Consider the following 24968-nt stretch of genomic DNA (forward strand, 5'->3'; position numbering starts at 1 on the left):
ATATCTCCATTTGGATAGGCCAAATAAACATCCCAATCATTACATGTACAAAACCAAATTCTTGACACTCCCAAAACTGTTCTTGAAGTCATTGCCATTGACACTCTCAATTACTTAACTGAGTAACCTAGAAATCACCCTTGGTGCATCATTCTCTCAAGCATTTTCTCAATCATTGAGCAAAGCTGCTTGTCTCTGCTTCCTTTGAAGATTGCTTGCAGAACTTGACCACTTCCTATCTTCTCCTTCACTACCACTCTGGTCTAAGTCATCATCATCTATCACTTGGACTCCTGTAAAGAACTTCAAATGCTAAATGTTTATCTACAACTTTAATAAACAATAAATAGTTATAACTTTACAAAAGAAAGGAAAAGGAGAGAAACAAAATAATGAAGGAGGGAAGGATGTGTGGAGACAGGGAGGATGGAAAGAAGGAAAGCAAGCAAGAAAGAAATGAAAGAGGAGGAAGAAGAAGAGAAAGAAGGCAGGCAGACAGGAAAGTAATCAAGGGAGCAATGAAGGAAAAGGAGGAGAAAAGGAAGAGGAAGAAAAAGGGAGAGAAAGAAGGAAGGAAAGAGGGACGGAGAAAGAGAAAAAAGAGGGAAGGAGGGAGGAAATAAGGCAGGTAGGCAGGAAGGAAGATGGGAGGAAGAAAGACTGGGAGAAAGACAGACAGAATACTCTCAGTTCTCACTTTTCTCCTGCTTGGAACCCTTTTTGCCTACATGTGTTCTTATCTTGGTCCCTTACTCCGCTCTTTGAATAAGCAGCCCCTGACAGGGACCTGCCCTGAGTGTCTAACACAGAATGGCCTAATGTTTCCCGTGTAATCTTCAGCTTACTCTCTTCTTTGTAGCACATTCTTCTTTTTAATCACCTGACGTTTATACATAGCTGTTGTTGCTTGATCACTAAGTTGTGTCCAACTCTTTTGTGAATCCAGGAACTGTGGCCCGTCAAGTTCCTCTGTCCGTCGGATTTCCCAGGCAAGAATACTGGAGTGGGCTGCCATTTATTGTTATCAATATTTATTACTGTTTGTCTCCTTAAGAACATACACACTGTACAGATTCTATGTTGCTATCATACTGTCATGTCACATAATGAACTAATAAAATTGTATTGACTCAAGACATACAGTATATAAAAATACAAGCAGAAAGTAATTGAAGGTAATGAAAAGTGACATAAAGCAAATAAAGCAGGATAGTGAATGATCCCATTGGTGGTGGTGGGGGGTGGTCCCATGGCTTGTCATTGGTGAATATTTTAAGAGGTGATATATAAGCTAAGAGGTCAGATTGATGATGCAATTAGTACAGTCTGTATATGAAAAAAAATCATTACAGGATAAAAGAAAAAGAGAACCTTTATGGATGATTTTCAGGTTTTGAAAAAGTATAAAAGAGTGTGTGTGCTTGTTCAGTTGTGTCTGACTCTTTGTGATCCTGTGGACTATAGCCCACCAGGCTCCTCTCCATGGGATTTCCTAGGCAAGAATACTGGAATGGGTTATCATTTCCTTCTCTAGGGGATCTTCCCAACCCAAGGATTGCACTTGCAGTCTCCAGCCTCTCCTGCATTGGCAGGCAAATTCTTCACCCCTGCACCACCAGGGAAGCCAAAAAAGAACAGGTAAATCAAGTCAATTGTTAGACATATTCTCAAAAAGTGCAGAGTGAGTCCTAAAACAATGGAGAAAGAAAATGATATTTCATCTAATCAATGGAGAAAGAAAAGGAGGCAGTTAGGATCACCATTTCCAACGTTCCACTCCAAAGAGGGATGGAGAGAAATAGAAAAAAAATTAAAGGGGGAATGCTTATATTTGTACAGACCTTTATACTTTCAAAGTTTATATTTTCACATTTATTTACCACATTTCTCTCTCATGATGACCTCTGAAAATAGGCAGAGTTCATTATTCCAATCATTAACAGGGGCATTTTTTTTTGGGCCCCCAAATCACTGCAGGTAGTGACTGCAGCCATGAAATTAAAAGACACTTGCCCCTTGGAAGAAAAGTTATGACAAACCTAGACAGCATATTAAAAAAGCAGAGACACTACATTGCAGACAAACGTCCATCTAGTCAAAGCTGTTTTTCTTCAGTAGTCATGTATGGATGTGAGAGTTGGACCATAAAGAAGACTGAGCATTGAAGAATTGATGCTTTTGAGTTGTGGTGTTGGAGAAGACTTCTGAGAGTCCCTTGGACAGCCAGGAGATCAAACCGGTCAATCCTAAAGGAAATCAGTCCTGGAATAATCATTGGAAGGGCTGAAGCTGAAATTCCAATACTTTGCCGACTGGATGTGAAAAACTGACATTTTGGAAAGGACCCTGATGCAGGGAAAGACTGAAGGTCGGAGGAGAAGGGGACGACAGAAGATGAAATGGTTGGATGGCACCATTGACTCGATGGACATGAGTTTGAGCAAGCTCTGGGAGTCGGTGATGGACAGGGAAGCCTGGCGTGCTGCAGTCTATGGAGTCGTGAAGAGTCAGACATGACTGAGTGGCTGAACTGAACTGCAGAAAAACAGCCTAAGACTTACAGAAGTCTGTGCTTTCTTTAAGGTCAACAGACTAGCAAGTTAGTGCACAGGGCTTACCTAGCAGCCAGGTGTCCTCACACAGTCCATTATACCATGTCTATGATGCCATGCCGATCTGATGGAAACTTGCAAAAGATTACCAGGAGGTAGTCAATCTGCTTGATATGAACTGAGTTCATGCAATTGATTTGTTTTTAAATTCTACAAGCTTGAATTAAAGGTTGACTTTGAATGTATCACAGGAAAACCAACCTTCAAAGATTCCTTAACGCTCCCCCAAAAAATTCAGATCTGGTAGCTGGCATTCAAGGTCATCACAGTGTGATTTCTATGAGAATTTCCAACTTTACCTCATACACACCATACCTAAAAAAATATTCTAAAATCTTTTTACCCATGCCATATTATTTAAGTCATTCAACATCAACAAAAGCAAAGAGACGGGAGGTATGATTTCTTCCATCTTTAATATCTACCCTTTTCCTTCTCTTGTCTCTTTCTATCACAATTATCCACCTTTAAGAAGATTTTGCAAATCCCCAAGTGGGCTGTGAATTTTATCCTTTCACATAACATTTTTCAAAGTCGGATGACACTAGTCATACCCTGCTTTGTACTATTATAGCTGTTTGAGGATTTGTTAAACATACCATTCCCTAAGTAGAATATAAATGCTTTGGTAAAGGGCTGCGCCTTCTGTACCTTCTTCAATTATCTATTCCTTTTGCAGAGAATCTACCATATAGCGGAGAATTAGAAAACATTTTGAAACTCGATAAAACTGGTTCAAAGAGAAAAAAAAAAAATGTAACCTTCAGATAAATGGTCCCAACACTCTATTGAAGGAAGAAAGAAAAAAATCATAGACTGAAATCAATAAATGAAATTATTTGAAAGAATGAATAATAGAAGTGAAATAAGTTCATTGTATCTTTAGAAGCTGGCACAAGGTATGGTGCACAGTAGCTACTCAGTCATTAGCTGTTGGATTAATACCTCAATAAATAAACACAGTAAAGGATTTAGGAGAACAAAGAACTATTAGAAAATAGTCATAAAACTAGGCCTATCATTTCAGGCCAAATGGGCAGAGATCAACAGAAATTAGATCACTGGGTTAAAATATAATATTCAAAGGCTAAGAAGAAATATCTATATTACCTCCTCTGCTCTTTTGTTATAAAGCTTGCCTTGTTGTTGTTCAGTTGCTCAGCCATGTCTCTTTGTGACCCCATGGACTGCAGCATGTCAGACTTGCCTGTCCTTCACCATCACCCAGAGTTTGCTCAAACTCACATCCATTGAGTTGGTGATGCCATTCAACCATCTGATCTTCTGTCATGCACTTCTCCTCCTGCCCTCAATCTATCCCAGCATCAGGGTCACTTTAAATTAATTTAATTTGATCCACAGAGCAATTCCATAAAGAAGCAGTAGAAACAAGATTCCACCCATTTTATAAGTAAGGAACAAATCAAAAGGATTAAGTCTCTAGGTTAAGATCAGAATCAGGGACAAAGTCAAAACTGAAGTCCTTACTAGGAAGTCTCTAACTCCTTGATAGTCTGTTTTCCATAGGCCAGCAACACTGTCATCCCTGGGGTCTTATTAAAAATGCAAAAGCTCAGACTCCAATTCCAGACACCTGAATCAGAATCTGAATATTAACAATATTCCCCGGTGATTTGAAATAATCTTAAAGTGAACTGCTTACCTGATACAAAATGAATATAAATCCGTCTGCCTTCATAGATATAGACATAGGCAAATATATAAAACAAAATTTAGGATATGCGTGTGTGCTAAATCACTTCAGTTGCATCCAACTCTGTGCAACCCTATGGATTGTAGCCCTCCAGGCTCCTCCGACCACGGGATTCTCCAGGCAAGAATACTGGAGTGGGTAGCTACTTCCTTCTCCGGGGGATATTCCCGACCCGGGGATTGAACCTGTGTCTCTTACCTCTCCTGCACTGGCAGGTGATTCCTTACCACTAGTGCCACCAGGGAAGCCCAATATGGGATTTATGTGTATGTATATTTATATATGGAAAGAGAGCCATAAAACCATGTTATAAAATATTACTCTTGGAGATAATGAAATAACTATTATTAATTATTACAAATAATATTGATATCATAATACACACACATTAGAAAGGAACATAGTTTAGGTCCATGAATATGGTCCTTAAAGAAAAATATACTTTTATTTAAATGAAGTCTCTTTTTAATTAACACAAATCTGAGAAGTCTGTTGGGCATAGTAGAAATTCTATCATGTCTTTGAGAAAAAAGAATACCAAAGGGAGCACAAAGTAATAGAGAAGCACAATAGTTGGCAGTCATCTGTAAAAACAAGGTATTGAAATATGCCTATTTCAGCACATGTTAACATCTGGGGGTTAACACATACACACACATACAATAGCTAAGTAGGATGGATATGATGCTCAATCAAAATATGAAGTCTGTGATGTGCTAATTAAGGGAAATTCCTTCTGGTGATATTATGTTAGTAATAACAAACACTACAAGGTAATAATGGAGCCTATGCATGGCTTATAATAAACACATGTACCACTCACGCCTCAGATAAGAGAATGGAAAAAAGCAGGAAGTTTGTCCCTCCTTTCAGAAAGGTGAGAGGTTATTTTATTTTGTATTTTAAAAGGTAGACAAATCATTTTTTAAAAAGTGAAATTTCAGAGCTGAGTTTTATATTCAATTACTATAGCTTTAGAGTGTGATGATTTCCATATGTATTTTAAAATATTCCCATTGCCATCTACTTTTTTTCTGCTCAGCAAAAATTACAAACAATACTTAATATTATAATAAATATAAATTAGAAGGAAAGAGAATATGAGTGAATAAGAGGTAGCGAAAAGTAGAAAGTGAAGATGTTCCAGAAAGAAGGAAAACATTTTCAAAAGGGAGGAGAGTTGAGCTAGGTCCAGAAATATAAATTAAATTCTCTAGATAGAATTTTTAAAAATAACAACTTTTTTGTTATAAAAAGGCAAGATAGCTTCTTTAAAACATATGAAAGGGCAATTAATTTTTTTCCTTTAAAACTGAAAGATAATAGTCTTTTTAAATAGTGTTTATGAGTTACCTAACAAAAATCAAAACTATTTTTCATTGAAAACCTTATATTAAAGAAGTTACTTAATCTTCCATGCATAAATATTTTGCATTAATTTGTTTTCAAAATTGTGAAGAAGAGTTCCATATTATATGGCATAGGGGAGACAATTATCCAATGCTAGAATTGTGTACTATGTCCAATATGGCTGATATAAGAAAGTAAAGCTTTTTACAACTTCTCATTGGCTGTTGATTTCTCAGAAGCATGATATTAATATGTTTAAATGATTTTTCAACTACAAGTAATATCTTAATCAATGTGCCTTCAACACATTTCTTTTCATACATACAAATACACATACACATACAATATCATCTAAGTTGGATGTCTGATATGATAATGATATTTATCTTATGATAATATTCATTCTTTGAGCATCTTGGCTATGTTTATTGCTTCTTCAATTTTATAAACATTATACAGTTAGTTTCTGTAATTTATCTGTTTCCACTTACCCTTTGCTTGAATATATATTAAGAATTACTTCTTCATCATCTTGACTGTAGCTTCCCAGGTGGCTCAGTGGTAGAGTCCACTTGCCAATGCTGGAGACATAAGAGGCGTAGAGAAGATCCCCCGGAGGAGGGCATGGAAACCCACTCCAGTATTCTTGCCTGGAGAATCCCACGGAAAGAGGAGGCTGGTGGGCTGAAGTCCATGGGGTTGTAAAGAGTCAGACATGATTGAGAGACTGAACAAGTGTGCACACATCTTGATTGTGCAATTCATAACTGTATTTGTGAATATGAAACTCTCTGTGACATATATTATGTGAAAGCATATGAGATTCTGGGATTAAATTCATAGAATCCTTGGCTTTCATGATATAGATGTATATTAGCTCTATAGTAGAGTTATATTCAGATGGTTTTCTCTCATGATATAAGCACATTTAAGCTGCTTTCTTTTCACATTTTACTGTGGACTACCAAAAGGCAGATACTCTGTATTAATCATGTTTAAATTCCCAATGAACAGCACAATACTTGGCCCAAAGATAGACACTCAAATTAATTACCTACTTTGGGAGCCATGTGAACTGAAATACAATGTTTTGGGTCCATGAGATCGGAAAGGTAAATTGTAAGTGTACATGTTAGTTGCTCAGTTATGTCTGACTCTTTGCAACACCATGGACTGTAGCCCACCAGGGTAGGTTGCCATTCCCTTCTCCAGTCATATTAATCATCCTGCTTATTGCCACAAAATAGATCCCAGAGACCCTTCAAAGCATGTCATCATAGAACTCATTCTTCAGGCATCAAGGCCAAAAAATAATTCATTTATGATTCTAAGTCGTGCACTACTTAGCCGAGTATCTATACTTATAATACACCCAATATTTAAAGATTTCAGCTATAACCTACCCATAGTGAGTGACCGAGTGAAAAGTTCCTCAGTTGTGTTTGACTCTTGGCCTCCCCATGGACTATATATATAGTCCATGGAATCCTCCAGGCCAGAGTACTGGAGTGGGTAGCCTTTCACTTCTCCAGGGGATCTTCCCAACCCAGGGACTAAATCCAGGTCTCCCACATTGCAGGCAGATTCTTTACTACCTCAGCCACAAGGGAAGCCTACCCAAAATAATTTAATAGGTAAAAGATCAAATGGGAACTAAGTGGCTTGTCTGTTAAAAACGTGTATTTCAATTCCTCTACTCATAGATTTTCCATTTTTGTTTTCTCACCCAGGAGGACAAGTGGGTAAATACAGTTGATAATATGCCCAAAATTAAATGATATGCAATACAAGAGTATAAATTACTTTATGATACTCCATCTCAGTTTTATAAAAATTCAATGATAAGTAAGTTAAAGTTAGAGACACATTAATAAGCTCTCTGGTAGTTTTCAGAAATATGTTGTCAGGAACTCAGGAGTGATTAGACAGTTATATATCAGTGTACATAAACATTTTGTTAGAAAAAAGTGTAAAGAAATAAATAAGGATGTTTATTCAGGTAAATTAGAGAAATCAGAAAGATAGACTATACTATTTCCTGATATAAAAGGTAAATCTTTAAAGAAAAACTGGAGTGTCTATTATTTTCCATGACTGACTTTCTCTTTATGTCTAGTCTTCATAATTGATTTAAACAGTTTTGTATTTTAGACAGATTGATAAATAGAAAACTTCTTTTAGACAGGTTGACAAATAGAAAGCTTCTGAACCTGTTGACCTTGTAGTGGTCATAATTTACCTACAAAGAGGGAGTGAGAGGAAATTAGATAATGGTGTGCTGGTAACTCTTTAACAACTGATTCTGATAAAAGGGGAAAAAAAACAACAACTCTGATTTGTAGAATTTGCTGATTTCTATGGTGCAAATACTTCTGCCACAGCTGACTTCAAACAAGAAAATGCTGTCTCTTAAAAACAGAGATTTGGAAGGAGTAGAGTAGTAGCTCATCCAAGCTAGTTTTAGCCAGCTTCAGCATATCACTGAAATCAGGTCATATTAAGTATTTTATGAACAAAGTTGATTAAATAAATAACTTTGGAAAGTAGTGTCAAATATACACCCCTGTTAGGGATACACCATATATTTAGCTTTTAAATGTCCTGGAAAGTATCTTATATGGGAAACCTATTTAAGATTGTTTAATATAATATCCCTCTCAGAATTATTTGACTCCCTTTTGGATTTTTTTGTTGTTGTTGTTCCAGAACTTCTTTCAGAAAAATAGTGTTTCATCAAATCCTATCGGGAAAGTGTGGCTCTGATTATGCACTTCAAGTCTTATTGCGTACACTATGGGCTTTCAGTAATCATAAATCGGTGACACTTATTTATATAGCAAGGTCTAAAGAAAAAGGTAAGAAGAGATACACAAGTATTGATACCTAAAGAAGATTCTGTCCTACACTTCATGAGATTGAATTATATTTAGGCAATTGATTCTTTAGTGCAATTATAGGTTTATTTATTTAATAGAGATATTTTATTGAGCATCTACTATATTCAATGCACTATTAGACATCAAGGCATTGAAAATTTCAGTGCTTTTATCTCTCTTATATGACTGAGTCTCCATTGTGTGCACTTGTGTCCTCAGGGGCTCAATCGTGTTGGACTCTTTGGGACATGATGAACTGTAGCCTGCAAGTTTCCTCTGTCCATGGGATTTTCCAGGCAAGAATACTGGAGTGGGTTGCCATATCTCCCTCTTCCAGGGGATCTTAAAACCCAGGAATCAAACCCCTTTTCTCCTGCATTGTCAGGAGGCCCATTGCTGCTAACTGCTAAGTCACTTCAGTCGTGTTCAACTGTGTGCGACCCCATCCCTGGGATTCTCCAGGCAAGAACACTGGAGTGGGTTGCCACTTCCTTCTCCAATGCATAAAAGTGAAAAGTGAAAGTAAAGTCGCTCAGTCATGCCCAACTCTTCGCGACCCCATGGACTGCAGCCTACCAGGCTCCTCCGTCCATGGGATTTTCCAGGCAAGAGTACTGGAGTGGGGTGCCATTGCCTTCTCCTCAGGAAGCCCATTAGGCAAGGCTAATTTTAGTCCTTCTGTTTTTGATTTTATAGTGGGGAGGGAAAAATATACTAATCATTCTAATGTTTAATTCTAATACATCTTGTTACATGAGTGGAATTTTGTTGCAAAATACAAGTAGTTTGGACACATTACTCAGCTATTTAATACTTCAAATATAATCTTTCTTAAGGAAAGAGGCTGTTATTTTCCCCATAAGTACTCAGTATTAAATATCTGTCTGCATATTAATATGTTAAAGCAACAGCATTTTAATAACTATCCATCTGAGTCTATGAGAATGAATCTGAATGTTTAACCTATATCTACATTTGGCAAGTTAGTGTAATTTATGTATACACATAAATATTCATAAAATTCAGTATGTTTTGAAAAACAAAAGAGCAAGACTAATGGTTGAATGTTAACAGTAAAAAGAACCCCAAGAATTCAGCTATCTATTTTGCAACAGATTTCTTGCAATAGCCTCTCTTTCCTTGAACCACAACCCACAAATTATCATGCAATACATAAACCTTAGTGCATTTGCTTTTGTTTTGTTTTCCTTAGAGAATTGAGAGGTAGATTTTCCACAGAAGAAATAGCTGGCACTTGACCTTTGGCAGCAAGTATGACCTGCTGTTTCATCAAAGAAACTCTGATGTTGAATTACCTTAGCAGCACGTGAATTATTTAAAGAAACTACAACATGACTGCTTTAAGATAATGTGTTCACTGCTTATAATAGTGTATGAAGTATTATATACCAAAAGAGTAACACTTCAGTAGTTCATTTTTTTTATCCTATACGTTTCTCTTACCATGTAAGCATTGAAATAAATGTTTCTTATCACACTGAAAGAAAACAAACAAACAAACAAACAAATGCATACCTTTAGCCATGAACCTAGCTCAAAACAACACACCATCACCATGAAGGAACACATCACAAAATTACCTTCTGATTTCTCAACTGAGAGCACAAAATTGTTGCTATCATGGTCACCAACACTTAATTGCTTTTGTAATGCTACAAAGTAATTTTCCTTGAAAGTAGGTATTTGAAATAATTAGTTACCTACAACAAGCCATATGGTGCTCATTTATAGTAACAAACGTAACTTCTGAAAAATAAATTCAATGAAAGTTGTTTTATACTTTGCCCTTTGGAACATTCTTTACTTTCTTTTTTCCTTAATTTTAACAAAACACTGAAAAATTGCTCCAAGTATAAACTGCGTGGAATATCTAGTTAATTGTCCATCATTGGAGGAAAGCCAAATATGAACTTTTCTAATATTCAGGTGTGGTACATTGTTATAGGAACGTTTTATCTATCTACATTATGGCTACATTTTTGTAACTTATAGCAGACTGATCCTTAATAATCCAGAATAAGCTGCATTTTATATTTGTCAACTTTTTATTCAAATAGCTTTAGCTGCTAATGCAGCATATCACAAAATTCAACTTTAACAACATTTCACAGAAAAGGAAAAAAAAAGTCTATACGTTCATTGATGTAACAAGCAATGAATAAAATATAAATACATGGATTAGAAACAGAACTACTGTCAGAGGCTTATAATTTTGGCATAGATCTGAATTCACTATGAGCATCTTTCAAAAGGCAGAGGAAACTCCACACTTTCTTAGCTCTCACTTCCACACCAAGGAAGTCTCTCACGGAATCTCCTACCTTCCCTCATGAGATCTCACCGTGGGAATGAACGCAAACAGGGGAAGATTCAGGGCAGGAAATCAGAGAGTCAGGACAGAGAGATTCACAAGAGCATATATTCTATCTTATAGTCCAGCAAAACATGGAAATATTTTTAAATGCTATCCATCATAAAGTTATATTAACAATAGGCTTCATGATCCTGCCATGGAATGGGAGGTATTATCTTGACCCTTGACCTCTGCTCACATAAAAGCCTGAGAAATGAAAATCATGTTTATCATGGCTCTTCATTTTATACAAACTTACTGTCCTTTCTTAAACTGGTTTAAGAAAAAAAAAATTCTATTCTGAAATAGCCCAAGTCTGGTTCTTCTTAATAGTCATGTGACTTTTTTTTTTCCCTGCCAGCCATGTGCTCCGTATCATTTTACTCTGAAATAACTATGCGGATTTCAGCTCAACCTGCCTTTGCTTATAATGCATGACATACCCCGTGAGGGAGCCTGAGAACAGGCTCCCTTGAAAAGCAAGGTTCTCATAGTTGGCCTGTAACCATGGAAGCAGATGCCGTTTTCTTCTTACCCCTGCTTACCTCTTTGCAGCCTCGAGCTGCTCCTTATTGTTAAAAGGGGTACGCCTTGATTTTTCTTCATCATGACCGAACTTGCCTCTTCTTCAAAGGGCATGAAGCTGCAGGTCATTGGTCTAGACTGTTTGCATGGTCCAGAGAACAGCCTTGATGTAACCCTTGCTCCGTCTGAGCCACACCACCAGCCGTGCATCTGTAGACTGTAGGGGGACATTGGAGATCTGTATTTGAAAAGAAGTCTGTCTGATTTTGCCATTGTGCCTTTCCACTCATCGATCGAATGAATATCGAACCTTCTGTCGTTGCATGTGTGAAATAGATAGCTTAGCAAGCACTTTTGTGCCCAACCTGTGCAGTGGGCCAAAAAAGGTTTTCCTTTTAGTCTCAAGAATTTTTTTCTTCAGACTATGAATTTCGTGTTAGCTTAAATTGTTTGTGTGTTTTTATCTCATCCAACTGTTAGGATGATTGAATTACTTCATCAGCAGTGACTTTCTTTTGTAATAGAAGGAACATTTTCTTTTTTGTCAACTACATTTTGGTTTTTGGTTTTTGTCTTTTGTAGCTTTTTATGATCTAGTTTAACTCATTTGTAACTAGAAGTGGTATAATTGTATCCTGTTAAGCCAGAAAGTTGAGGTATCTTTTTAAGAAGATGGTTAGATGATGTCTATTATTTAACAGATTTAATTTCAGAAAGGTGAACTTGAACTGCCTCAAGGTAATTTCAGTGATTTGTAAGAGTAAGTAAATCAAATAATCATATTGATTTTGAGTTAAACAAAATGTTTGATAAACTATGTAAAGGGAAAATTTTTTCTTTGTTTTTCCCCTTTTAAAAATTGTGAAAATGTCAGTCTGGAATATTGAAAGATACTTAAAGGCACATAAATGTATTACTTTCATTTTCTATGTTAAATAATACCATATATTTATAATACGTATCTTATGGCATGATTTAATTAGAAAGTATGCAATATGAAAATATGTTGTTGACATTTAATTTTTAATACTATTATAATTCATTGCTTTTCTTCAATAACTGATGTTAACAATAACCGATGACCATAATCCCACCTGCTCATTCTAAAACATATTATTTTACTGATTCTTTAAAAAAAAATCAGAATCAAAATGCTTGATATAGTTTTTTTCAATATATTGCTTAGTAAGCATTGTCTATCTGTATCAGTTTTTGTTTCGTTTTGTTTTAAGAAACCACTATCCCATACTTCAAGGCATACCTATTTTCTCTAATTGCCACAGGCAAAGGGGAGGTCCATGACAGAATAAAGAAGGTTATTGTGACAGATGAAACATAATTCACAATGAATACTCTTTTCATCCAACCTTAAGTAGAAGAGGATTATTTCCAAGCTGAATTTGGTGGCAGAATGTATGAGCTGATTTTATTAACATATAAGGACAGGCTAAAGGCAGAAAACCTATTTCTCTTCAGCTGGATGGTGGTTATTTCATGTGTGTCTGTTTAGGGGTCTTATTTTGTTCACCTCAAATAGAAGAAATGCTGGACAGAAGAGAGTCTGAAGAATCGGAGGGAGTAGGTGGGGAGGGTAGGAAATAGGAACCTTAAAGTAATAAAAGTTGGAATTTTCTATGCCAGATAATGAAAAATGAGCTAAATATATTTCTACATTCTTTGGCATGCACATGAAATAGTCAAACGTGTTTTCAACAAACATATGAGCTGCAAAAGTAGGTAAATTTTATTTCATAAGCTTTAATTTCCTTAGATGATGATTTTTGTCTTTTTCATATTCTTAATTTCAAATGGTTTATTAGATTTCCAGATGCTGTCAGGCTTTAAATTAGGGCTTAACACTAAATATCAATTAAATAACTATGTGTTTGTTTGGATATTTTATTTGCTTTCAGTTATTTGTGTTGTTTTTAATGACAGGGTTTTATTTGATCTTTATAAAACTTTAATATTCAAGTATAAATAATTACTTTCCTTTTTTTAACTAATGAGGAGAGATCTTAAATTGACTAAAAACTAAGCAAAAAAAAAAAAACTGTACTTGATACAATATCTGTGAATCACAAGAAAATTCCAGACTACTAAATCCATTCCATCTTTTTTGTTTTAAACAGAATTTTATTTACAGCAACCATTTGAAATTACTTATTTTTGAATTTTTTTTTCTTTTGCTTTATTTTCAAATACTTTCTAGGAGTTGTAAAGTAGTTTTCCATATATAAAAGGAAAAGGAAGTGGTTGTTCTGTCTGCTAGCATATCTACTATTTTAGAACTTACAATAAAGTGCTATTTCTCTGCTATGTTCTTGCCAATCATAGTTTGTTGTTCTAAGGAATGAGAGAAAAATCTAAAATCTAAATTGAGATCTTTTTCAATATAACAGATACATTCCATATTTCAAATATTGTAATGAATAATTCAGAAGCACTGAAATCATGTAGGTATTCACTAGAAGGCATAAAAACTACAATCTACAGCTACTGCTTTTATTTGTTTTTCTTAAAGTAATATAATATGATTCTTTATAATGTATCAAGTATACAACTTGAATTAACTAAAGCGACTTCAATTATTTAAGTTGGCTTTGTAGTTAAAAATTTAAGAAAATATGCAATAAGATTCTTTCACTTTAAAATCTGTTAACATCATTACCAAATACTTATTGCAGTGTTACATATTTGTTGCCATTAACTGGATTTTCATTTCTCCTAATGTTGTGATTGAATTGTTACTGTTAAAAATGCAGTAATTTAAAAATAAAAGAAAGTGACTACTGTATAATTTCAGAAGATATAAGAAATTATATAATCCTCATTGATCTGTTGATTAAAATTGAAATCTCATATATCCCCTATGAAAATAATACAGAAATGAATCACTTATCCAGGGAATATTTTCAGAATATTTTATATGCTTTTGTTAATACAAATAGAAGGCAATCTTTAAACAAAATAAGAATTCCAAAGAACAAGTATATGTATATATTTATTATTGCCAGATCATCTACAGAGACTTCCTACTTGCAGTTTTCAAATCCTTCCTAATAACTACTCTGTAGAAACATGTGAAGGCATACACCTTTTGCGTTTGCTAAAATTTTCTTCTGCTGTTTTATTTCATAAATATGGCTTTACATAATTCATTTGAAATATCTGTGTAACTTATTAGTTGAAAGTATGAAGGAAATGAATGGGAACTAAAGTGATATTTTTAATTAAACAGAAGGGAAAGAAGAACACTTTGAGAATGATGAAGTTGATTCAGGAATTATTGAAATGTTGTGTTTCATAGTATAATGTAGAAGTTTAATTTTATTTGTGACTGAACTTAAAATCAAATAGTAAGGTATGTTGAATGATCACATTTTAAAGTAAAATCATTCACACTCATTGATTATTATAAAATAATATGAGAAAATAATTATATTCATTCGAGAATGAGATTTTTCTTTTGTTATCATGTGATAGTTCTTTTAAAAATGGTATTTGCAACCTGAAAGTGATATCATTAAATACATTTTTAATTAACCTGTATATTCAACAGAGTACTGCACAAAAATAATGAAAATAGTGGGAAGTGTATTTGATTTTCATGTACAATCTCTGCAGAGTCAACCTCTGTCTTACTCAAAATGTATTTCCTGTGTTTTAGGCCAGGACATTTTTCAAACTGCTTTCTTCTTCCTCCCCCTCCCTAAAACACATTTTGCTATAAACTTCTGAACCAATCACTAGGAAAGACACAAACAGCAGTAGCAGTTCAGGAAGCAGCCCCGTGAATGTTAAAAAAAAAAAAAATCACAGACTTTGATTTTATAAGACAAGTTGGATAGGAGTCAAAACTGCCACATGCAGTGTGAAAAAATGCCACCCTGGTGTGAACAAAAGGTTTAAAATGGAGTCAAGAAGCATGCAAGCCCGATGTCTAAGCTTTTCCTGTGAATTGTCTGCCACAACCTGCAGGGTATCAAGTGGGCTAGGAAAAACAGAGAGAGCTCTTGGAAGCTACAACTGAGAAACATCGGCAGTCAAATGTGTTAGTTGTTTTTTTTTTTTTTTTAATTTTGTTTTGTTTTGTCTCATCTAAGCATCATTACACTAAACTGTTTTACCCAAAACATAAAACAAATCCAAAAAAAGCCACATAATTTGTGAAGAAACTGTTGCTTAGAAATGAATTGTTACGTTTTTCCTCTTTTTTTTTTCACATTCCTTCATTTATAGCAAAGTGAAGTTACTAACTGTACTTCGTATTTTCAATTCTATGTTTTGTGGGCCTGAGTTTTATTTATGGAGGGTGAATAGGGGAAAAGTCTTATAAAATCCTGACTACCAGAGTAAAAATTATAGCACACATGTTTGTTTATCCTCTAAATTATCAAGGAAAGAATGAGGGGAAGAGACTAAGGGTTCACTATTGGAAACAAGCATTTCATATCTTAATAAATAATACAGTGATAATTCTGAATGAATATTCAGCAGGAATAGTCCTTCAGAAAGCATACTATTTCGATGGACTACTAAAATGTACTAATATTACAACTTACCTAATATATTAGAATATAAAAGTTTACTCCACAGCCAAAAATGTTTATTAAAAAAAATAATCAGTTAAATCTAAGGTTAAACTATCACCATACACTTAAATAAACAAAAGAAGTAATTCAATTTTAAGGACAATTAAAAAGTATACCACTATGTTATAACCCACACTTCAATAATCTTAGTATGCTTATAAAGGCAAATATGAATGCTAATTACACTATAAATTATGAATAGCATTTAAAGAAAGTAACATATCCTAGGCGATTGTGATATAATCAATACAACACATCTAAATGCAAAAAGAAACATCTTTGATGAGCATTGAAAAGATTCTAAAACTTTGAAGCCAGGTTTATTACATTTGCATCTTATCTCATTAAGGATTGGGTCCAAAGCCAGCAAATCCCATCGGTTATGAATGCAGGTCAAGACAGGAACATTTTTCTATTTACTCTTTGCAACACTGGATAGAAATCAATCTGTTACTTTCATTACAACCACACAATCAATTCCATTTAAAGTATAATACAACAGCCAAGTCCAAGGACAATATGGATCCTTGAAAAAAGCTCATACCATCTGCAGGCTGTATTTGATATAGCTCCTGGAGAATTGCTTTCTTTCTAATTAGTGTACATGGTCATTTAAAGCAAACATGCCTAAACTGATTTTGCAACATAGGATCCAAGAGAAATTAAGAGTATAGTATTTGTCAAAGTTGCATTAAAATATCATTCTTTTTAAACAAGGAAAACCTTACAAGAGTGATTCTATCTCACTGACTCTAATATAAGCAAAAAATTATTATATAACCATTTTAATATTCCCCCAAAATTATGCACAATAAAAATGCTACCTTGAAATTATTATATGAGATCCTATTACAAATGGTTCCTCTCATTTTTCAAAAAAAACTTAATTTTTATAAACTTTATCATATCCTCAAAATTATCAAAATATTTGCTTTTAGGAGTTCTCTTGCACAAAGCATAGCTCAGTAAACAAAAGAAATATGTCCATTGTGCAATCCATTTACACATAACAGAACCATCATATCGATCATTTTTAAATATCAAAACTAAGATAATCTTTACTTTCATAAATTATTTGAAAGCACAAGATAAGCCCCTGTATAGCCACATTAATGGTAGTTGAATAAATTATCTTTCCTTTATTTTATAAATGAGGATAGTTTCCTTTTACACATCGATTTCAAGCACTGCAAGTTACATATCTCCCGATTTCCTCGTAAAATAAATGAAAACCTTCAAGAAAGGCACTATTTACAATTGTCTCAGATATAATTTTTAAAATATATTTGTTATTCAAATACATTCTGTCCATTCCATATAAAAGGGATAATTCAAATTTAAATAAAATAATTTGTTTTTTTAAATCAAAACACTATGTCATTTATGCAAATCACATGACCATGAAATTCTGGACTTTGGGAAAGCTTTCTCCACTTAAAAAAACACAGCTCAAATTTTGTTTCAATAATTTTCTTTCCAAAAAATATTATGAGGACATGCTCCTCTGTTAGTAGTCAGTGATGATTTTACTGTCACTATTGTTAATAAAATTCCCTTTCTCATGATAGAAAGTAGTTCCTAGACCTGGGCTTTCGTCAAACACAGTCTGTAAATAAAATCTGAGATATGAAGATACCCTTGTATGTTTTAAGGGGTCATTTCTGCCCAAGGGGTCACAAAGAGTCACATATGACGGAGCAACTGAAGGAAAACAGCAACAACAATAAAATGTTTCTGACCAGGAAGGGGGCTCTTTTGTGCTATATTTCTTTCATAAGCAAGTTTAGGCCAATGAACCCAACGTTAAAGTCTCTAGATAGACTGTCACTACCTAGGAGACATTCTTCTTCAACACAGAACTCAATCTCTGATCATCATAGTAGCCTTGAGTGGGGTTACTGTTGAGCTGTGCTTTCTCGCGCTTTATGGTCTTCGCAACTGAAAGCATCTAATTCTATTCCTTTCTTATCTGCCTGCTAGACTACCTTTTTCAAACTGAACAGGAACCACAGCCAAAGATGATTTGCAAAAATCATGCTCTGGGCCCACATGAACTTGGAGAAAATTCAAAACAAGGAGGGAAAAGTTAGGTAGACTAAGCTTTTCTGATAGCAATTCAGAAGAAAGACATCAGAAGGGACTGGGGCGCACAGATTCATTTAGAGTGAAGGTTAGCTTGAGCCATTCATAATACAACTTCTTAAAAACTAGAAAAGACATTTCAAGTAAATGGGCTAAAACACAAAAAAAAGATAAGAATTACTTTATGTTTAAATGCAGGTAAGTCATATATGCACTACTGATGATATGTATAAAATACATAACCAACGAGAACCTCCTGTAGAGCACAGAGAACTCTAGTCGGTGCTCTCTGGTGTCTTTTTTTTTCTTAATTTTTTTTAAAAATTAATTAATTAATTAATTTATTTATTTTTTCAGGGGGTTTTGTCATACATTGACATGAATCAGCAATAGATTTAAACGTATTCCCCATCCCGATCCCCCCTCCCACCTCCCTCTCCACCTGATTCCTCTGGGTCTTCCCATTGCACCAGACATCTGTGGTGTCTTAATGGGAAGGAAATCCAAAAAAGAGGGGATATATGTATACATATAGCTGATTCCCAGGTGGTGCTAGTGGTGAAGAAGCCACCTGCCAATCCATAGGAGACACAAGGAACATGGGTTAGATCCCTGGGAAGAGAAGATTTCCTGGAGGAGGAAATGGCAACCCACTCCAGCATTCTTGTCTGGAAAATTCTATGGGCAGAGGAGCCTGGTGGTCTAAAGTCCATGGGGCCATGAATGAGCAACTGAACACATACAAACGTACACACACACACACACAGTTGATTCACCTTGCTGTACGATAGAAAATAACACAACATTGTAAAGCAACTATACTCCCATAATTTAAAAATAAATAAACACACGCAAGCAAACTAAAAACACCTGTGGGTTGATCTGTATATGCTTATTAGCTTTGATTTTAACTTAACATGCTATTTTCAAATGTTCCCAAGAAATCGCACAGGGACTTCCTAAAAACAATGGCTTTTAAACTCGCATCCCTAAAATAGTATTTAATATTTTAAGTTTCATATTCAATTCATAAATGGGCTCATCTTTCACTTTCTATTCAAGTTTGTCTGGAATGCAGGGTTTCCTAAAGGAAGATCACACTCACTAACTATATTTTCTTAGTATCTTTATTTTTCTTCAACATTTGAAAAACAAATTGGGCTAAAATGTGTAATTAATTTTTCCTTTATACATTAAACTTTGTCCATGGAAGTTCAGCTTTTGTATGTCCAATATTTTCTTTATTGAAGAGATTTTAAAGAAATCTAAGTAATATAATTTACTGTTACTTTTCCACTGGCTGAATCACATTTTGAAAAAAAAATTATGAACTAAAACTGATAAATTTATCACATTATAGAAAAATATAATATTTCCTAAGTGGGCAGTGAAAACTTTATATGCTTTCATTGTTGATCTGGACTGTAGATGCAATGCAGTTTATTAGCTATATTGTTCTCTAATCAAAGAAAATATGTGTCATTCTGACTTTAGGAGAAAATGTCTCAGCCAATATGATTCCTCAGAGTAAAGTCTCAAGTTCTAATCTGTTTCTAGGTGCCCACTGCCCTGGCTCACACTTCTCAATTTCTACCTAATTTGAAAAATAAAATTGAGATATTTGGAGTATTATAGTCTTTGCTATCAAAAGCCACAATACCTCAATTGTATGTATTTGACTATGAATCACTGTTTTAAAAATGGGAAAAAAAACTGACATTTCCACCTATGTTTTACTTTTAAAAGCTGATAAAAAATTTTTAACATGATAGTATTTGTATAAAGTGTTATTTCTTCCATTCAGACTCAAAAAATGAAAATGAAATGTTAATCGCTCAGTCATGTCCGACTGTTTGTGATCCCATGGACTGGGGCTCACCACGCTCCTCTGTCCATGGGATTTTCCAGGCAAGAATACTGGTGTGGGTTGCCACGCTCTCCTTCAGAGGATCTTCTCAACCCACGGATCAAACCTGGGTCTCCTGAATTGCAGGCAGATGCTTTACTGTCTGAGCACCAGAGAAGCTCCTGACCAAAAAATGTTATATATAATTTAAAAGATTAATATGATAAGCCTTGAAAACTTGCAACAAACTGGCAACTGTTCTTTGGGGTTGTGGATCATTTAATACAGATCTGTTGTCAAAACAGTCATTTCTGAGATAACTAATAAAGTGAAATAGATACTGACAATATTTTATATCAAGTCTTAAATCCACTCATTCAGCCGACTAACATGTTTTAATTGCCTTTGTGCCTTCCCAGGTTTTGAGGACAGTGTCCATTCAACAAATATTTGTTGCATATCTATTCAGCAATGTTCTGGATGCTAAACTTGTAATTATAAATTTCTAAAAAGCAATTATGTGCTATGACGTAGAATAAGGAGACTGAGAAGGAGGCGTGAGTTCAGGATTTCCCAGACAAGCACACTGGAGTGGGTTCCACTTCCTGCCCCAGGGACTCTTCCCAACCCAGGGGTCTAACCCACATCTCCTGTGTCTCCTGCATCGGCAGGCGGATTCCTCAGCACTGAGCCACCTAGGAAGCCCTTCTACATAGAGAAGGTAGTCGGCAAAGGCCAAGAGGAAAGGTCTCCAGAGGCAAAAGGTGAAATGAGATTTAAAAATTGAGAATGACCAAGCCATGGGAAGAACCGCATTCGGTTTCTCCACTAGAATGTGAGGAACCCAAGGCAGGAAGACTCCCAGCATATCGGAAGCAATATATGGAGATCAGGGCTGCTAGAACCAGCCAGAGGCCAGAGGAGGACGGACTTGAGGCCAGCTGGGATGCAGGAGCAGGAACTCACCGCTCAAGGACTAATAGGCCTGTGGGGAGGAGTTTGGATCTTATTCCCAGGGTAGCGGGAGCCTCCTGAGATAAAATCTCTCAGGAATGAGATGATAGATTCGAAAACTTTTTAACACCTGTAAATTCTGGGACCATCAAGTAAAAATTCTGGGACCATCAAGGATGACTTAATATATTAAGCAGTGGTTATTAACAATATAAAAAAATAATCCTGTATCATCTGGGGTATAATTCAGGCTTCCTAAATCTTCTTAACTGAAAAACTGCACACTTGGGATATTAGTTTATGGTTTTTGTTCCCTGGAGCTAATTAAACAAGTATCTGCCTAAAAGTAAATGCTAATGTGGATTGCTTCAGCTCTCAGGTGAGGTACTTGCTCCTAGAAGCCAAAATAGGTAACATTTTCTACCAAGAATGGCTGCATCCTATGCATCCTTTGACTAGTCACATGGTAAAATAATTTGCCAAGGAGATTATTTTATATTTAACTGTATCAGCTATTTAAATATTCAGTTGAAAAGTTTAAGGGCATCACAACACATTAAAAAGACTGAATCAGGTATTTTAAGTTTATTAACAACTGATGAATTGAATAAATACATATTACTTTTGATGCTACAAATAAGTACAATACTATTTTCTACTGAACAATAACCAGGAATGTTGAATTAAAATACCATTTCAGTTTTAAGAATTTTTAACTGATTAGATCTATCAGATGAAGATAAAAATACATTCATTAAAACCAAAAGGAGCTCCAAAGATTAGATAAGCAGTTGGAATAAATATTAGTAATCTATGACCAAAATCACAACTTTGAAATTAATAAAACACTACTATTAAGCTAAATTACAAGGTGTTTCTGCCAACTGAGATACTTAATCACAAGTTTTATTGTACTTTTTCAGCCCCTTAAAGACAAATGATTACAGGACTGTAAATTCTAGATATTAAAATACATGATTAACAGCAACATGCTTTAAATTACCATGGAAGTGCTGTAGTTGACATTTTTAATTGGAGCTTCCCTTTAGTGAATTTCTCACCAAACAAATATCTTTCACCTCTTAAAAGAATAATAACTAGATTCACCCCTTCCCGGAGATTTATATTTAACCATGTAAAAGATGAAAATAAGGCCACAAGGAATGCTTAATACACTTATTTGTAGAATTTTTCACTTAATGTCAAATGCAGTTTTATAAATGCAATCAATATTTTGGTTTCCATTGAAAACTTTTTTGATGAGTCATCTATACTTCTTTACATACTAAAATGCCTTTTAAATAACCAATTTGACAAATAAAAAACCAGAGAGTTAAACTTGTCACTTTATAGACGCTCTTATCTATTTTATATAACTAATGGTGCACTACGTTAAAAGATTTTTACTGGGGTAACAACATATGAGATAGTAGATTCCAAAGCAAGTTGTGAGACAGACCTCCTTATAGAATATCAAAGCAGGTGACTCCGTACACACAGAAAAGGCTTGGAGTTGTGAGAGGGTTTTCTGAAGATTTCTTTCAGGAGCATTGTGTCTACCCCTCCAATCAATTTTAGTGGTGGAGTTTCCGTAGGAACACTTGGAGAGTTGAAGCTGGGAGGCCGAGCTCAACTGTCTTTTACTCCTGCCTGGACAACATAAATGACACACGTGGATGAGCTAGTTGCTTTCGTGTCAGATTAAAGAAGAGCTTCCTATAATGTTGACATGTGCTTGACTGAGTTCATTCTTGCAAAAAATGCATGAGAATGACCCATGGAACAATGAAGAACAGCTGCCTAGAGAAGCACCTGGAAGGACGTTGGAAGCCATGAGAGAGTTTGTGTGGAAAAGATCCCCCCAAAATGCAAGCTGATATTGGCACAGCTAAGAGAGAAAAATATATTAGTCCATGCACAGGAAGTGCAACTGAATGGCCATAGTGGGGACCTCTGATGTGCATCTAAAAGCACCCCAAGAGCTTAAGACAACTACCCACCTTAGAGAGTATGAAGTCACTTTAATACAATAACAGTCAAATGAAAACTTTCTGATACTTGTTTTCTTCCCTACTGCAACTTTGTTACTGTATTTTAGAAATTTCCCTTAGAAAGATGCTGAAGGAGCAATATAAGCCTTAAGTGGGGAAGAAGAGAAGGCTCTCCCTTTTGCTTCCTGGGCCATGGACATCTTACCTACAGCAGATCTCTTCTGGGCAAAAGGAGAGATGAATTTAGATGGATTAGGCAGCAGACAATTTATGCAATGCCTCTAGGACATTTGAAAAAAAGTACTTAATCTACTAGAGCTGTTACAGATTCACAGCAAAATTGAGTGGCGGGTACAGAGATTTCTCAATATGTCTGCCCCTACATTCATACTTCCCTCATTATCAACCTCACTCACTAGAGTGGTACACTTTTTACAACTGATGGACCTACATCGACAGATTATTATACTGGAGGTTCGTGAAGATTCACTCTTTGCGTTGAGCATTCTGTGGCTTTGGACAAACATATAACAATATTTATCCACCACTGAAATTATATGACACATATGACACATGAAGTATATGTGTGATACTGTGCTGTGCTTAGTCGCTCAGCCATGTCCAAATCTTTGTGACCCCATGGACTGTAGCCCACCAAGCTTCTCTGTCCATGGGGATTCTCCAGGCAAGAATACTGGAGTGGGTAGTCATTCCCTTCTCCAGGAGATCTTCCCAATCCAGAGATCGACTCAGGTCTCCCACACTGCAGGCGGATTCTTTACCGACTGAGCCACCAGGGAAGCCCTTATAACTGTGTGATGCTACCGTATGTAACATAATGGTGGTTCAGTGGCAAAGAATCCACCTGCCAATGCAAGAGATGAGGGTTTGATCCCTGAGTTGAGAAAATCCCCTGGAGAAGAAAATGGCAACCAACTCCAGTATTCTTACCTGTGAAATATTATGGACAGAAGACACTGGTGGGCTACAGTCCATGGGGTCACAAAAGAGCTGGAAATGACTTAGTGACTAAACAACAACAGCAACATATTATTATATATACCATAATATCAAAATACAGAAGCGTTTTACTACCCTAAAGTCCTCTGTGCTCCATCTATTCACACCTAGCCTCTGGCAACCATTGATTTTTTTTTTCCTGTTTCTTTATCTTAATAGTCTCCAGAACACCATGAAGTGGAAATCACACAGCATATAGCCTTTGTAGATTGGCTTCTTTCACTTAGTAATATACATTTAAGGTTCCTCCATATCTTTTCATGACTTGATAGCTTGTTTCATTTTAGCATTGAATAGTATTCCATTTCTGGATGTGTTTTAGGTCCTTCAATCTGTGTGCAATGGAAAGACTTGGAAAATCTTAAGGGAAGAGTGACATAATGAGATTTACGATTTAAAAATACAAACCCGGCTTGAGTATGAGGAAGAGGCTGGAGAGGGATAAGGAGAAATTCCAGGAACAGTCGGGGCGCTATTGCAGTGCTTCTGGTCTGAGAGGACAGAGCCACATTCTGGGGTGGTGGCAGCTGAGACGAACAGAATGAGACGCTTTAAAGACACATTTATGAGGTAGAAGTAATAGCACTCACTGATGAATCAGACTTAGGGAATTATAAAAAGAGAAGTCCAGGGTGACTTTTGGGTTTTTGGCTTAAGCAATTGGGTGAATGAGGGTATTTAACAAGGGTGGGTGCTGAAATGAGGCTGGAAGCATTTCTACTGGAGAAGGTTGATGCCAGGCCAAAAAGTCAGCCCCTCATAAAATTCTATTAGAGGAATATAAAAGTCCTCACCAAACATAAATTTCATTTCTATCCCCCTGCAAATTGCTGGCCACTCCTCCTAGGCTCCAGAGATATGAATAATGCCCTTAATAATGCTGCATAATTTCCAAAAATCCTTAATTGCCCACTGATGTGTTTCCACTGTCTAAACCATCTTCTTGATGGTGTTTTCTGTCACTCCTAAACTTGACATTTTATATCCAACAATACCCGCAGTTTTCTTTTTCTTTTTTTAACTTTATTT

General features: G+C 35.5%; 1 protein-coding gene across 3 annotated transcripts in view; it reads right to left on the reverse strand.

The window, feature by feature from the left end:
* Positions 1-24968, reverse strand: part of LOC122428683 — a 673994-nt gene that overhangs the window by 334193 nt on the left and 314833 nt on the right. For all 3 annotated transcript variants that reach the window (XR_006265788.1, XM_043448697.1, XM_043448696.1), the window contains 2 exons: positions 24348-24466; positions 11472-11668 (listed from right to left, as the gene is read on the reverse strand). Coding sequence is in view for 2 of the 3 variants with exons in the window: in XM_043448697.1 (XP_043304632.1) it covers positions 11472-11668; positions 24348-24466 (316 nt within the window). In the remaining variant the exon portion in view is untranslated. The remainder of the gene's footprint in view (positions 1-11471; positions 11669-24347; positions 24467-24968) is intronic.

The sequence above is a fragment of the Cervus canadensis genome, chromosome 27 (genome assembly GCF_019320065.1).
Source record: "Cervus canadensis isolate Bull #8, Minnesota chromosome 27, ASM1932006v1, whole genome shotgun sequence".
NCBI lineage: Eukaryota > Metazoa > Chordata > Mammalia > Artiodactyla > Cervidae > Cervus > Cervus canadensis.